A 16,011-nucleotide genomic window follows, 5' to 3' on the forward strand; every position below is an offset into this window, starting at 1 on the left:
CGGAAATAACTCACCTCTTCTCCTCTTTTAAGAGCTTACGCAATTTCTCAGCGCTGCTCTGACTGCTTTTGGCTTTCTCTTCCCCTTCCTTCGCCAGCGCTTCTTCCCGCAGGCGAATGGAATTCTTTACGCACGCCGGGCGAGACAATTCAAGGCACGGTCAACGGTGAGAAATTTAAAATCAGCGCCAGCGCATCACACGGGACAGCGAAGCCGTAGATGGAAGGCGGTTGTTTCGCGGAGGACGAGTAAAGTACGGCACGACGCAAACAAAAGGTGAATTGTTTTTACAGGGCGGAGTTACAGTGATGTGTTGACCATTGAAAAAGTGGCGGCATCCAAGAAATGGGGGAGAGGCAGATTGTCAGACCGAGTTTTGAGCAGTTGTGAGCAGAGACAGAAAGGTGACAAGGTTACCGTTGGTGGATCACGGGCCAGGGTTGGAACGGTACGCAGCGGAGGAGTCGTCATTTTCCACAGTCAATTCCCCCCCGCGTGACAAAGGCCGTGTCAGTCAGAAGGGCAAGTGCCAGGGCCGCAAACAGATGCGCACACACACACACGCAAACAAAACAAAAAAAAATCTCATCAGTATTACAAACCACACGGACGAAATGAACCTCCTAAGAGGAAAAACATCTGCTGGGGGAAAAAAACAAACAAACAAACAAACAAACAAGCGACCACGTGAATGCTCCCGGATGACAAAATGCTCCTGTGTCAGTTCTGCCAAAATGGTCGGCGTGAGCAGAGGCCACTTGGCAGAAATAAATCCACCAGAAGAGTCACATGATAATATTCTTACAGCAAGAATAAAATGTTTTTGGTTTTTTGTTTTTGAACCGCTCACATTTGTTTGACCTGAACATTTTTGCTTTGACATTGAGGCACTTTGTTGTTAAAAAAAAACAAAGACAAAAAAAAAAACACAACCTGGCAAGAGCGCTAACAACGAACGTGTATTGCGATTGCTTCCTTGCCATCTTGATCAGATTTTCATTTTTTTTGTCATTCAAACCGTGGCTCGGGAAGTCAGCCCCCTTCAGCATGCGCGATACAGGCCGAGACGACTTAGCGATCGAGCGAGCGTGGCTGCACACACGCCGGAAAGTGCTCGCGTGTTGTGGCCCACCCACCTGTATGGTCTCGGTGATTTTTCTCAAGGCCTCCTGAGCTTCGGGGTTTGCGTCATCCAGAGAAAGCGCTCGTCTGTACACTCCTTCCGCTGTCACGAGCTTCTCTTGTTCCTCGAGTCTACGCGGGAGAAACGAGTCGCGTCAAGGGAGGTTTGAGTGGCGCCAATTTGAGAAAAGAGTCCCTTCGTGCTCATTCGCCCATACGAAAATCGTTTTAAAGCGATCCTCAGCCATCTCTGGAAAAACGCGCCTATTTGCCGTTTTTTTGTGCTACGACCAAACGATCTTGGCGTCGAGGACGTACGTACGGATGCATTGTGCTCTGACAGGACTGGAGATATGGAGTGGCTGTTCTGTGCATTTGAAATTGTAGCATTTGATCAAAAAAAAAACATTTTCAAAATAGGATTTTTTTCCCCCCTAAGTTGACTACACCACCTTGCAACTCAAAAGCAGATGAGCATCAGTGGGCTAAACTCGGAGGCGAGAGTAAGAACATTTTAGAAAATGGAAAAGAGGAGGCCACGCTCGTCACACAAATGCGTTTCGTATTTCGTGGAGGAGCCCCAAATGCGCAACTTACTGTTTTCCTCTCTCAACCAGTGTTTGGCAGAGGTACTTCTTGGCATTGCGGTGATCCGGGCACGTCTCCAGGGCCAATTCGAAGTCCGATATCGCCTTCAGGATCACGCCTTTATTTGCATACCTGAGGATGGAAACCAATCCAATCAAGTCATGATCAACAATAACAATCTTTCCAGTGTCAAATGTATTTTGCCCCCGCGCAACTCACAGAGCGCCGCGCGCGACCAGCGCTTCCACGTTATTGGTGTCGATGTCCAAAGCTTTGTTGTACTCATTCATGGCTTCCACATGGCGACCCTGCTTGAAGTGGCCCACACCAGCCTTAACACTGCGGGGGTGGGGGGGTTGATGTGTCATTTATGTCTTGCGAAAAAACACAACCAAGTCAAAAGCGCCCCAACTTTTACCATTTCAAGGCCCAGGATACCGACTGCTTCTTCCGGATGACGGACGCAAAATCTTCTTTTGCAAACAGTTGACTGGAAGACGAGTGACAGATGAGCACGGCATTGCAGCGACCATCGCAGCGGTGGTATTTTGGGGCTGTCAGCTAGCCCAGCGTCTCCCCAAATCATATCGTCGACGTGCAACGGGTGAGGAACGGCAGTGGCCACGTTTACCTTTGGAGCCCTCGCATCATGGACGGAGGATGGACGTCGCTGACGCCGATGTTCTCCAGCAGGTAGTCCACCACGCAGGGGTTGTGGTAGCCGTGGCAACCCCTCAGTATGCGCTCGTACGTCTTGCTGAAGTCACTGGCTGCGCAAACACTCCGACTGGGACGCCACGTGAGACGCGCCGTGATTAGCAAAGTGTATTCGTCCGCGCTGGTTGGCATTCGGTTTATTTTGAAGTGCTATTTGGTGTCCTCACTCGTATTGTACGGGCAGCTCCTCCCTAGTCACGACTCCGAGTTGGATGCAGTCTGATCTGCCAGAAATGGATGCTTGCAGAAGCGAGACGGTTATTTTTTCCTGGTAGCGGTCGATATCTTTCACAACGGCTACAAAACAAACGTAAAAAGAAATAAGTTGGCGTTACAACAAAGTGTACTTGTGTTTTTATTGCTCGAATGAAACACGAATGCTCTGTCCACCATTTTCCAAAATTGGCGTTCAAATCAACAGAATGAAGATTTTTGTCACCTCTGATGAAGTCCCCAATCTGGTAGTAGGACAAAGGATCGTCGTGGCTGCCAGCTGAGGGAATTTCTTTAATGTGACAAAGAGCCTGGGATTGAAAAAGAAATCAGTTTTCAGTTAAGAAGACAAATGTGAAGCGAGGACACCGAAAACGGAGCGGTGACGACGGATCGGCATTTGAAAATGTTTCCACGATCGACTGAGGAGGCCGCACTCATTTCGCCGATTGACAGGAGGCCCTCCCCGAATTCTCTCAAATGCATCTTGATGCCATTTTGAGTAGGATAACGCAGCCCAAATGTGTTTGGCTGTCGCTCGGGTTTCTAAACCGGTGTTGTCCGAACGACGGCCCAGGGGGCCATTTGCGGCCCGCCATCCATTTTCAACGTTTGGCAACGATTGGTTCTTGGCTAACGAGGCCACCGCGTACAAGGCCGTGATCTTACCGATAACTCCAGGTCTTCGATGTCTCTGTTCAGCCCGCCCGCCATGCAAATGAGCGTGAGAAAGAAGCCATATTCGCGAACGTTGTTGATCCTCCCCACCACGATGTCTCCTCGTTCTAAATCCCGGTAAAGCATGGTCCTTCTCTCTTCAAAAGGCACCTCCATGAATAACTCCAGGGGGGGCATGACAGCATAAGCCTCTGGAAAGAACATTACGAGCATTACAATCACTTAGATGAGTTTTTAGGTCTGAGCGAATAATGACATCAAACTGTCACTCGGGCTAAGCTCTGCCCAGATTTAAAATGAATAATAAAAAATTATTTAAAAACTCTGGAGTTGTATCTGGCTGCTCAGCACAATACAAGCAATAAATTGAATTTAATAGCAGTTGTAGACACAACTACAGTAAGAAGATGCTTATGCTATTAGCATAGAGCCAAAAGGACAACGGTTGTGGCAAGTGCTGGCATCAAAAATGACCTGAAATGCTCGCAAACGTCTTTGCAACACCGAAAACTTCAACTCCATCAGGTGTCTTCAATTCACTTGAGATCATTTCCTCTGGGTTCATTTGGAAGACAATAAGCCTCGCACAAAAGATTTGTTGAATTTTAGAGGGTCGCCATCGTACGCCTGATAATAACGAATAATTCTTTGGATTTATTTTAACCAAGCTCATCGCGGCAATTTAACAAAGGTAAAAAAAAAAGTCGGCCATTTCATGCATCAAGTTACCGTCCCATTTTAAGATGAATAAAAATAAGGTTCGAATGCAGGGATTTCATTGGCTGGATCCGGACAAAGCGTTAAGCGTGGACAACCTGCGGCTTCCTCCTGTCGGGGTTCTTCTTCTTCTTTCGGAGTTGCAGTCTTCCACGATGGACTGAAAAGAATGTCAGCCTTCCGAGCAATGAACTGCTCCACAAGGGGGCTGCTCTGCTCTTCGCCATTTCTGTCAAGGCGCACAAATGTATGATGTCATTTCAGAGTTGAAGCTGAAAAGTCACACCACAGCCTTGCCTGACAAAATAAAAGTGCTTTGCTGCCATCTTGTGGCAAAAAAAATTAGAAACCTTGAGAAGGGGCCGCAGATGGGAGAATGCCCCTTCCAGCATGACCAGGCTGCAATGGATGCCGAGTGGGCAACATTTCAAACAAGATCGTGCTAAGGTTTGGAGATGACGAAGGAAGGAAGGCTTACCCCTCATACGGAGCCTTACACAGGTCAGCCACCACGGCTTGAAAGTCGGGATTCTCAGTCTGTTCACATTTCAATGTGCTGAACAAGGACTCTCCGTGATACGTCAGACACTGCCTCAACAAGTCTCTGTCCATTATGCGCAGAAGACGGGCTTACATTATTTCTCTCGGGAAAATAAATACATAAGGTAACCACAATCGTTGCCAGACAAACAGGATTGTGGAAGGGCATTGAAGGAAGCTAACGATCGAACCGATTTGGTCTGAGCAATATATCAAACTAGCACGATTACTAGCATTGCAAACTTGCAAGCAAATGAAACCGAACGACGGATTACGCCTTCGTTCACTATTTTCGAAAACAAAAAACGGGAAAAAAAACAGCAGTTCGATAATAAACGGTTCATACAAGATTATGATTTATCCCGAATGAAACGCTTTTTTTTCTCCCCAACGTACTACTACGATGAGTGTTCTCTGCTTAAATGTCAACGGAGCCACACGCAGCCATGGGACTGAGCATGCGCACACGGTGTTACACAATAAATGGTCGTTTCAAACAAATCACCACGAGGAACCTCATTTAGGCTCTGACAGTGTCTACCGTGAATAAAATAATGGATATTATTAATATCCATTATTTTATTATGTTACCAATAATAATAGCATATTATTATTGGTAACATAGTCAGGCCCTAGGCTGTTGTAGATAAAACAATCATACTACTTTCTTTATAAAGTAAACAAATACATTATCGTATTTTCAGAAACACGAGAAAACAGAAGCCAAAAATATATAGCCAATCCCACAAACCTGTACTGTATACTGTATTCACAACATTTAAAGAAACACATCTTGCACGAAGGAAATTGCATGCCTATGAAAACTCAAGTTTATCAACTCACAACGTGAAAACTTGAGAAGGAGCTGAGTGGAACCACACATATGCTCAAAACCTGTTTGGCAGTCTTAAAGTGAATTTGTTCTTTTGTTGTTTAAATTCTGTTCATTGTCTGCTTATTAGTAGCCACCTGACACCAACACCAACTGGCTAATATCCATTGAAAAGGCTCCATTGTCTGGACATTGCAAGTCCCCCGCCCCTCTCTCCAGTCCAGTTTGATCATGCTAACTGGTGTGTGTGTGTGCGTGTGTACTATAGTTGTTGGCGGGGAAATAACCTGGTTCCACATCTGTTTTCATCACCTGATTGAAAAGTTGTAGAAAATGGATGGAGAGACAGAATAATTTTATGATGCAGGTGCATCCCAATGCATTAGAATCTTGTGGGAAACTTCAAATATTTTAGTACCGTTAGGTCATTCCAAAGTGAAACTCATCTGTATAATAAGAATCTTATATTTCACCATTTTGCTTGGCTGTACCGCCCTCTGTATATTCCTTGCTCAATAGGTGAGGGTGGAGCATTAACAGGGAAATAGCAAAATGCAAATACACCATCCTGGAAATGAGAGACTAATACTTAACATCAATGCTGGCTGGAGACACTCAACCTGGTTGACACCATGAAGATGAAAAGTAAAATCCTTTCTTGGATATATTTGCACGGCTGTTTGTATGCATCTTTTCAAGGTAACTCGCTTTAACGTCTTGGTTTGACAAATTTCTTGCTCAGAGGTGTAGAACATAGTAGTGAAAATTGATCTCTTGGCTAACACTTGCACTTGAACTGAATCATGATCCATCACTTGTGTGCAGTTTGTGAGCAATGGGCACATTTCATTTTTGAACATCACCTGAAATGATCATGAAATTGATGTTATTTAAAAGTATGAGCAAGTCACTCACAATTTCATTTGATGAGAACGTAGACGCCACTTTACCACTTTGCAAACCTCTTACAACTGCCCTTAAAAAAAACCCTAAAAAATGGCTGATTTTATTTGTTGAAGGCAGCAGCAAGCAGCTTTGGATGGCGATTCAACGGTGAAAGCGGGGAACGTTTTCAGGTGTAAAGAGGAGTTGCTTACCGTTGAACTATGACTGTGAAAGCTGTTACGGAATAGGCCTGTCAAGGTTCACTATGGTGACAGTTGGGCAAAGTTTATTTCCACCACGATTGGCTAAACATGTATTGCTGTATAAGTACAGTTCACAGGGCCATTATACTGATTCAGTCTCAAACTGCCGCAGTTATCGATTCATCTTGGCCAACCATGACTCCAGGAACCAGTACTGTGGCGGCAACAGAAGATGAGAAATGGCTCACGCCTGCGAATCAAACAAACACAACAGCAACGAGCAGTGTGCTCGACATCACAGCTGACCACCAACACGGAACAACCACCACGGAGAAGGATTTGAGAACCAAATCAAGAGCTGCCATTTCAGCAGTAACGTCCGTGACTGCTCCACCCCAAAACACAACAACCACATCGACAGCTACTACAGTGCCAAACACTACAGAAACAAACGCACCCGTGACTACAGAAGCTTCAGCCATTAGCATGACCACTTCCGCAACAACTAACACATTTCTGATGACCGCCATTACTACGCCGCAAAACACTACTACATCCACCACCATGACAGAAACAAACACAACCATGACTAGCGCAACTCAAAATACAAGTACAACCATATCAGCAACACCCGAGTCAATGAAAACCATGCCTCTGATGACTGCAACCCAAAATCCGTTAAAAAAGGACCTATCCGCAACGACTACAACAAGCGCAATCATGACGACAGAAAGTCAAAACACAACCAAATCCACAAGCCCTGCAACAGCAGGAACATCCACGGCAAACCTGCCTCAAAACACGACAACCACAAACATGTCCACACCTACTACAGTGGCAAATAGCAACGAATGTTCACCCACAACAAACAGATCCGCGATTACGGTAACTCCAGATACAACCGCGCCCACATCTGCAAGTAACACATCGAGGACGAGCATCACCAATACGCAGCAAAACAAAAGTCAATCCACATCTCGCTTCGTGCCAAGCACGACGGCAACAACTCGCGCAACAATGACGACCACACCGTACCTGATCAATACCACCGCATCCAAAATACGTGACGCAATGACGATCCCGCCGATGACTCCTGCAAGCCACAACACAACAACCAAACATCAGAACATGGCTACAAGCATACCCCAAACACCCGAAACGACGACTCCAATCACCACGACACCGGTAAACACAAACTTGTCGACAATGAACACAACTCAAAGCACCGCAGTCGCAACACCGACAAACACGAGAACCCAACAAAAAGATCCAATCGTATCCCCAACACCTGAAACAATGACAAGCATAGTTGTAAATACTGAAACACCAACCCTATTAAACGCGACCGTTTCAACAACTACCGATAGTCCAAGCATCACACCCACAACAACACGGACGAACGTGACTATCACAACTCAAAACACAAGCACAGCAACAGCATCAATGTCCGTGACTACTCCACCCCAAAACACGACTACTGCAACAAAATGGACAGCTAGCACAGTGCTAAATACCGCTCCCATCACCACGACATCGCAAAACACAACGGTACAGACATCGAGCAAAATACCAAGCACCGTAGTAGCAACAACAAAAACGACAACCTCAAACCACAACAGTCATGCGACGACAGCATTAAAAGGTGAAACAATCAGTATTCCAGTGACCACGACAACCCCAAGCCCATTAAACGCAAAAATATCCGCAAGCAGTACGGCACCGAGCACCGCCATGATTACAACAACCCAAAACACGATCACATCGACAAGTCCAGCAATAACGGCCACGACAACTGCGACCCAAAACCCATCTCGAGCGACGACAGACCCCAAAACTGCAGAATCTTCAACCACGACAAAGAGATCTGTGACTACTCCAGACGCAAGAAAGCCTACGCCGACAACAACTAACACTTCCTTGATAGACGACACCACCGCACCGCAACACACAACAACTATATCCGCGACGAGCCCAATGCCGAGCAAAATATCAACGCCTCACACAATGACGACCTCAACCCAAATCAGAAATACAATCACACCTCAAACAGCTGAAATCACAACAAGCACACTGGTGACGACTACAACGCAAAACACGAGTTCCAAAAGCCAGAGCTTGGATAAAACTACATCGCAAACAGCTGAAATGATGACAAGCACGCCAATGATTCCTGCTACCCAGAGGCCATTAAACACGACCGTATCCACATTCAGTACCGGAAGTCACAGCATGGAACTAACCGCATCCCAAACATCTGAAACGACGACAATTGTGATTCCTGAAACCCCAAACCCATCCAACACAAGCATTTCAACAACTAGTACAAGGCCGAGCACCACACGTGGAATAACAAGCACGACCATACTAACAAGTCCTGCAGCGGCACTAACGTCCAAGACGACTGCACCTCAAACCACAACAACTTCGACAGCTGCTTCGACAGCTGCTGCGGCACCAAGTACCACCAAATCTTCAACCAGAGCAAAGAGACCCACGACTACAGCTACTCCAGACGTCACCATGTCCACGCCAGAAACCGCTACTCCTAGAAGCATGACAACTAACATGATGCTAACCACCACGCTAACGCCCAAAACTACCACAACCCAAAACATAAATACAGCCACATCCCAAACACCTGAAACAATGACAACCACACCTGCAATGACCGCAACCCCAAATCCTATAAACACAACCACATCCCCAAATAATGCAACGCGAAGCACCACGCTGGCAGTGACAAAGACAGTCATGACTGCGATAATCCAAAACACAACCGCACCCGCAAGTCCCGCAACATCTGTGAATGCACTCCAAAACGCAACAACGCCAAACAAAACCGTGTCTACACCTCCACCAACGACGACATCGATGACTAGCATCAGCACTGCCCCGCAAAACCCAACCATATCCACAGCCAGCAGAATCCCGAGCGCCGCAACAAACACAACGGTGACTACCAAACGTCCGAACTTGAGTACAACCTTCTCACCAACCCCTGAGACAATGGCAAGCACGCCTGTGATGACTGCAACCCAACATCCGTTCAACACAACCAAATCCGCAATTAGCGCAACACAAAGCACCACGCTAGCAGCAACAACTCAAAACACAACAAGCGCTCCGACGGCAGTCAAATCCATGACTACTTCACCCCAAAACGCAACAACCGCAGCCACGCCTAGAACTACTCGAGGGCCAAATACCGGAGAATCATCGACCACAGCAAACAAATCTGTAACTACCCCAACTCCAGACACAGCCACGTCCACATCTGCAACCTCGTCCACCTCTATGACTACCATCACCAATACGCCACAAAACAAAATCGAATGGACATTTAGCCCGTTGCCAAGCACAACAGCAGCAAGACCAACTCCCACACCCCAAATCCTAAACACAACCATGTCCCAAGCGCCGGAAAAAATGCCAAACACACCTGTGACGATAAATAGAACAACGCCAAGCGCCGCACCTGCGGCGACACAGACGAACGTGACGATGGCACCCTTCAATCCAACCGCACCCACGAGTCCTGCCGCAGCGGTCATGTCCACGCATGCTACCGCGTCCAAAAGCACAACTTCCACACGGACAGCAACCCCGGTGTCGAGCGCGACGGATCCCTCAACCGCAGAAAACCGATCGGTGACGGCAGCAACTTCAGACACAACCGCGTCCGCACCTCCCATCCCCGCGACACCGCAAAGCACGACTGCATCCGCAAGGAGCGCGATACCAAACACCGCAACGGCGACGCCAGACGCAACACCGACTACCAAACGCCACAACGGCCACGCAATCAGTTCACTAACACCTGAAACAATGACAAGCACACCTGCGATTACCGCAAGGCCAAACCCAATCCACACGACCGATTCCAGAACCAGCACACCGCCCCGCACAACAACCATATTGACAAACGCCACGACGGTCAAAGGTAAATGACTACCTTGCGTTTCTTCTTACGGTATCGTTTTGTATCCGGTTTAGGGTCTATTCGAGATTTGTGTCACACAATCCCATGTTTGCCTTCCTCAATCCCACCCAGCGGGCCCCTTGTTTCTGGCCCAGTTAAAGATGACGTTAGATGTGACCGATGGGATCAGCAACGACCACATCGTACAATTTGTCGAAGCGGTAAGTGAAATTGAGGTCTTGCTTCGAGTCGCGTCGCACAATGTAAATCGTTTCTGTACAATGGTGACAAACATTTTGTCAGTGTCATTTTGACTTTGTTGTTTTTAATTCAGTTTTTCAGAGAGCAGCTTCTGACTAGAGCGTCCTACACCATCAACGTTACTCAAGTTCAAAGAATTGGCCCTTAAAGCTTTTGGTACTTTTTCTTTTGAACCACGTTTGATTGTGTTGTATGTTCACACACATGATTCTGTGGGTACGGTGTCCCATATAACCATGCTAGCGAATGTCCCATGTTTTTAAATAAAGAACTCCAAATGAATCTTTCAATAGCGCTCCATTCGTGTGCATTCAAGTTTAGAGAAGGTCAAATCATGAAGTTTACCAGTCGGTAAATGTTCGAGTGCATTTTGGGTTTATCCTGAACTAAAAAGAAAAACCTCAATCCGTATCTTTTTGTGAGTAGTGTATACACGCATACATGGTGCATTCTTGAATCAATTACCAGTCGTAGACTTCGTTTGTCAACTCAAATGTTTAATGTCATACCACTCAGAAAGCGTTTAAGAACAATTCCACACACTAAAAACCAAACCTTGGTCAGTTACACGACTTGGAACTTATACGTCCAGTCAATTAGAAATATTTTTTCTCAATTTGTAGTCAACATCTTTCGGTTGTCTTATTTGAGGGTCAGGGAGAGGCCTCATTACATGGAAACTTGATTTGGGTTTTTTTTTTTGTTAGCAGTTTTGACCGAGCTATTTCCCGACACTCACAAAAGGCACCCGAAGGAGTAGCTGCCTATTTAAAAAAAAAAAAATGTAGACGTTGTCCGTCCATACAAATTCGTTTTAAAAACAGCAATGAAAGAGATCAATTAGAAAACTGCGTTATCATAATCAACACACCCTCGATGACGTGATTATTGTCCAAAAATAGTTTTAGAACGAATCCTGGCAAGATGTGGACCGTAACTGATCCGTGAATTACGACGTTTCAACCTCCTTGCCTCCAGGAGCCTACAAGTAAAATGTTTTAATTCAAACAAGGTCCAACTACAATTTGGAACACATTTTATGAAGGAAAATTTTTGAATTGATATTTGGCAGTTCTACTCCAATGAGAGTTGTTATTTCCAACATCCTGATAAGTGGCACATTTTAATTGTGTTGTGACAACGAAAGCTCACGCTGTCAACCGGAGCGTGCGGCGGGTTGCGTCTGTCCTGTGGATGATCTCCATCTTGGCATCTCTCCAGACGTAATTCTCCCCTGGAAGGAGTTTAGAGGAAGCCGTAAGCACAAACTACAGCGGTTGAGCTGTAGCATCCCCCCGTGGATAACCTTACCTGTCAACCCCAAGTGTCTCACTTGACGCCTGGTAAGAGAACATTGATACAGAGCCGATGTCATTTTATTTCCTACGTTTGAAACAGCAATTGTGTATTACACGTGATAAAAGCACATCATGCACTTGGAATCCAACTGATTATTCGGGTTGATGCACGAGACCAAGGATGGGCAACTGGTCACTGTCGGGGGTCTTTTGGCGGCCTGTGGGGGTCCACTGTAGTCGAGGAAAAAAAAAAAATTTAATTTTAAAAATCAGAAAAATTAAAAAGTCAAAAATAAATTATTTTCTTCTTACATTGAAAATGTCGGAATAAGTTTCCTCTCCTATAGTGGACTCCAGCATACTTGCAGCACCCGCAGATTTGTACGTCTGCAAATTTGTATTTTTTAAATATTTTCAAAATGTTTTTTGTGTGGGGGAGACAACCCACATTTTTCATGGAAAGCGCATATTGGAGGCTTACCGGCATTTTTTTGAGGAATATTTTGGGTTTACAACCTCCCTACTCCCCACATTTTCCAAAATGTATTTCATTGGGCATCAATTATAATATTTTTAAAAAAATGCAGGCTGGCATGCATTCTGTCCATATTTAAAACGCATCAAGTTCGGAAGTGGGCGGCGCTCCAGTAGCGCTAATGAAAAATTGTGGCCCCTTCATTATTTGAAGTTGCCCATCCCTGCCCTTGTCACGAGAAGTAAACATAATGGATAGTATAAGTCTAGAAAAATGAATTATAAGTGCATGAAAAGAATCCAAATGGGGGGGGAAAAAAAAGTTGACCTGCATGTGTTCATGGTGGCAGAATATATACAGAGCACCCGGTCCTGCGATCCTGAGGACCCGCGCTGCAGTCCAGCCTTCCGCAGGTGCCACCGGGAGCAACAGAACCCCCTGCATGCACTGCAAATGAGCCATAAAAATCCCTCACCCCTAAAGTAATAAACCATCATGAGAAAAATGATCTTGTCATCTCTTTCTCCACTTCACACGTGACTGTGAAGATGAGCGGTAAGTCACACACGCGCACACCTGTAAATAGGAAAAGGAAAACCTTTGTCCGGCCCGTTTTGCAACCCGCCCTCGGAAAAGCACCGCCAAGCGACTCTCCATCTGTTTGGCGGACCACTGGCGGTCGATGGTGATCCGGGCGCTCAGTCCCATTGCAGAGAGCGCCGCTCGCTCTTTGCCTTGTGGCGCTCCGTTTCTGTGGAGACGCCGAGTAATACCGCATCATCCATTTTCCGGACAATTGTCTCACCGAAATCAACGGGAAATATTTGGTGGATTTCATCAAGTCACCTGGCGCTTTCTGTGTTGTAGTGACCTCTGGGTAAGCACAGCACATCTTTGACCACCAGCCCGGTCATCTGTGGAGTCACCCGCTTCCATTTCATTCGACTTGCTTTGTTTGAAGAGGCTGCGTGAAACGTCTGCAAGAGAGGTTTCAACATCGCTTTGCTCTTTTCTCCCAATGGTACGCAACAACGCCTGATTCTGGTGCCATGAAAGTTCACATTGGGATATTTACGCATTTGTATTGGACCAATAGCTTGGTAAATATTGGATGCGCATGTAACGGCAGTATCTAAAAGAATTTGCCAACTAGTAGTGTATGTCCGAAAACCAGAAACCCTGAACTCCTCACAGGTAGCACTGGTCAGTCATTCCAATTCCTAAACAAACATTTCAACTCCAGTAATTGAATCAGGAAGTTGTTTTATTTGAGCATTTTTTTTAAATTCCAAGGGGTGTGTGAATATTTTTTTATCAAACGGCATTTTATTTACAGTCTCGAATCTGAGTTCCTATACTTAAGTCACGAGCGTGTGGAAAAACAATTTGCATTGATCGACTGATGACATCATGTGCTTCTTTGAGTTGAGATTAGATTGTCAGCGCTCAGCGTGTGCAATACATTAAGGTCCGTGGAAGCGTTCTCTGACAGAATCAATCAGAAAAACAAAAAAACAAAAGGATGGTCTTTACCGGGGTGATGAGCCCTACGCGTTGAGCCTCAGACTTTGTGTGGTGAGGAAGCACCTGAGACACGAAGCAAACAGAGCAAGTCAAGCAGAGGATGCTTGACTGGCCTACTCTACTACAATTGTCCTCTCCATTCTGGAATTCTCCCCCCCGCCCCCAAAACCGGTCGAGGTATACATTCGTTATAATTAGCTAGTTTAGCATATTGCGCAAGCCACTTCACAACAGAAGGAAAGCTATGACTACATGTTTTGAAAGCATATAGCCAAGCCGGGCAACCCGGTTAGTGTGTCGACCTCACAGTACAGAGGTAGCGGGTTCAATTCCGGCTCTGGCCTCCCTGTGTGTGGCGTTTGCATGTTCTCCATGGGCCTGCGTGGGTTTTCTCCGGGTACTCCGGTTTCCTCACACATTTCAAAAACATGCATGGCAGGCTGATTGAACACTACGATTTGTCCCTAGGTGTGAATGTGAGCGCTGATGGTTGTTCGTCTTTGGGTGCCCTGCAATTGGCTGGCAACTGGTTCAGGGTGTCCCCTGCCTACTGGCCCAAAGGTGGCTGGGATAGGCTCCAGCCCTTCTCGCGACCCTTGTGAGGATAAAGCGGATCGGAAATTGGATGGCCAGCTAGCTCTTCAATAACAGCAAAATGCAGTTGTAATTTTATACTTTTATGTAAAAATGTAGATGTTGCTCCATCCACGCAAAGCCATCATTTTTCATCACGCCCTGATATCTCAACTCTTCACATTGTTTACCTCCATTTCTATCTCAATGTCCTCCATGAAGACGGGCGGAAGCGGACGGCTTTCACCGGTTATATTTTCCCTGACAGGGGTCACCGTGTCGGGTTTGGTCTTCTGTGGTCGGTCTTGATGGCCTGGGACATCCAATGTTGGCTCTTCCTCACAAATGCAGACCAGAGGGTGCTCCAAGTTCTTAAGCATTAAAAAATAAATAAATAAATAAATAAAAAAGTGGGTAAATTATGTCACTATCATTCTTCGATGGAACAGTGGCTGTTAACGGTAGTTGTGTTGATAGTACTGCTCGACTACAATTGTCCTCTCCATCCCCCCCACCCCCACCCGTCGGGGTATACAGTCCCCAATAAGCAAAGTGAGTTATTTAATAGCAGTCCTGAAAAGATTCTAGTAAAGTAAATGCCCATTTGATGCAATTTTATAAAAACAAATCTGGGGGCTGCTCCAAATATGGTTTCATACAACCCACTGTTCTTTATTCTGAGCATTTGTGATTTAGTTCAGAAAACGTGAATTTAAAATAAAACAAATTCCTATCAATATATTCAATTGTTTTTTTTTTTTATGAATTCAAATCAAACTTCAACAGATACGACACATTTTTTTATGTCGTCTTTGCATTTAGAGACATATTGCCGATGACTGTACATTTGACTTGAACATTAGCCTGCGGTTTGTTGCCAAAAGGCAGCAAAGGTGAGCACATACCTGGTAAAAGCAAGCGTCTTCCTGCAGCTCTTGCGTTGATCGCGCCTCACAGGATTCTTCAGACGAGAACAATTCCATCTCAATGTTTTCCCTGATGGCCAACAAGGCCCGCTTCCTTTCATTTGGCTTCATCCTCATTTGCAACAACTGCGGCGGCTGATTCGCCTGAGGACTGCGTAACTTTGCTCTTGGGAAGGTTTTGTTTTCAAACCTTTCCCTTTGCTTCCTTCACTGACCCGTTCTCGATGTCGCTTGTGTGTTTTTTCCTTCCCTCCTGACTTTGGATTTGAACACTGATTCAGTTCACTTGATGTCGTTTGCATTTTAAAACAGGCCCCAGTTCATTAGGCCAGCTGAGCGGCAAAATCATCTCTCCGGCCCTGATTGGTTGACATTTGCCCTCCTGGACTGCGATTGATTGGCCAAGAGAACAGGTAGGATTCAGCGGAGGGGAGGTGCTTTGTAAATCTCTGATTGCACAATATTGACCTTTTGCCGGACCAACAGTCAACAGTCCAGAAAACAATGCGGGTGTTGAGTCATGACAGCTGTGACTCCTCC

At 45.8% G+C, this 16,011-nt stretch overlaps 3 protein-coding genes across 10 annotated transcripts; 1 reads left to right on the forward strand and 2 right to left on the reverse strand.

Moving 5' to 3' along the window:
- Nucleotides 1–6: 6 nt before the first annotated feature.
- Nucleotides 7–5,031, reverse strand: LOC109524876 (tetratricopeptide repeat protein 14-like). 2 transcript variants are annotated; one of them, XM_019885003.1, is made up of 11 exons: nt 4,514–5,031; nt 4,134–4,264; nt 3,310–3,509; nt 2,867–2,951; nt 2,595–2,724; nt 2,342–2,497; nt 2,129–2,200; nt 1,930–2,049; nt 1,720–1,842; nt 1,137–1,254; nt 7–124 (listed from the first exon to the last, which is right to left on the reverse strand). In XM_019885003.1, exons 1-11 carry the CDS (start codon nt 4,645–4,647, stop codon nt 11–13), a joined length of 1,383 nt encoding a protein of 460 aa, XP_019740562.1. In that variant the 5' UTR covers nt 4,648–5,031; the 3' UTR covers nt 7–10. The 2 variants fall into 2 exon arrangements, with proteins under 2 accessions (XP_019740562.1, XP_019740568.1); XM_019885009.1 differs by having other exon boundaries at nt 14–99.
- A 1,015-nt stretch (nt 5,032–6,046) lies between these two features.
- LOC109524462 (mucin-2-like) lies at nt 6,047–10,944 on the forward strand. Its single transcript, XM_019884384.1, has 4 exons — nt 6,047–6,106; nt 6,668–10,435; nt 10,547–10,635; nt 10,749–10,944. The coding sequence occupies exons 2-4, from the start codon at nt 6,691–6,693 to the stop codon at nt 10,821–10,823; spliced, it is 3,909 nt and encodes a 1,302-aa protein (XP_019739943.1). The 5' UTR covers nt 6,047–6,106; nt 6,668–6,690; the 3' UTR covers nt 10,824–10,944.
- A 207-nt stretch (nt 10,945–11,151) lies between these two features.
- On the reverse strand, nt 11,152–16,010 carry LOC109525411 (uncharacterized). Of its 7 annotated transcripts, none has more exons than XM_019885859.1 (9): nt 15,451–16,010; nt 14,737–14,916; nt 13,982–14,035; nt 13,295–13,425; nt 13,047–13,199; nt 12,776–12,895; nt 11,987–12,015; nt 11,828–11,909; nt 11,152–11,657 (listed from the first exon to the last, which is right to left on the reverse strand). In XM_019885859.1, the coding sequence occupies exons 1-9, from the start codon at nt 15,586–15,588 to the stop codon at nt 11,561–11,563; spliced, it is 984 nt and encodes a 327-aa protein (XP_019741418.1). In that variant the 5' UTR covers nt 15,589–16,010; the 3' UTR covers nt 11,152–11,560. The 7 variants fall into 7 exon arrangements, with proteins under 7 accessions (XP_019741418.1, XP_019741432.1, XP_019741440.1 ...); XM_019885873.1 differs by having other exon boundaries at nt 13,025–13,199; XM_019885881.1 differs by lacking the exon at nt 13,982–14,035.
- Between the last annotated feature and the right edge of the window lies 1 nt (nt 16,011).

This window comes from Hippocampus comes, unplaced genomic scaffold (assembly GCF_001891065.2).
Source record: "Hippocampus comes isolate QL1 unplaced genomic scaffold, H_comes_QL1_v1.1 scaffold90, whole genome shotgun sequence".
NCBI classification, from domain to species: Eukaryota; Metazoa; Chordata; class Actinopteri; order Syngnathiformes; family Syngnathidae; genus Hippocampus; species Hippocampus comes.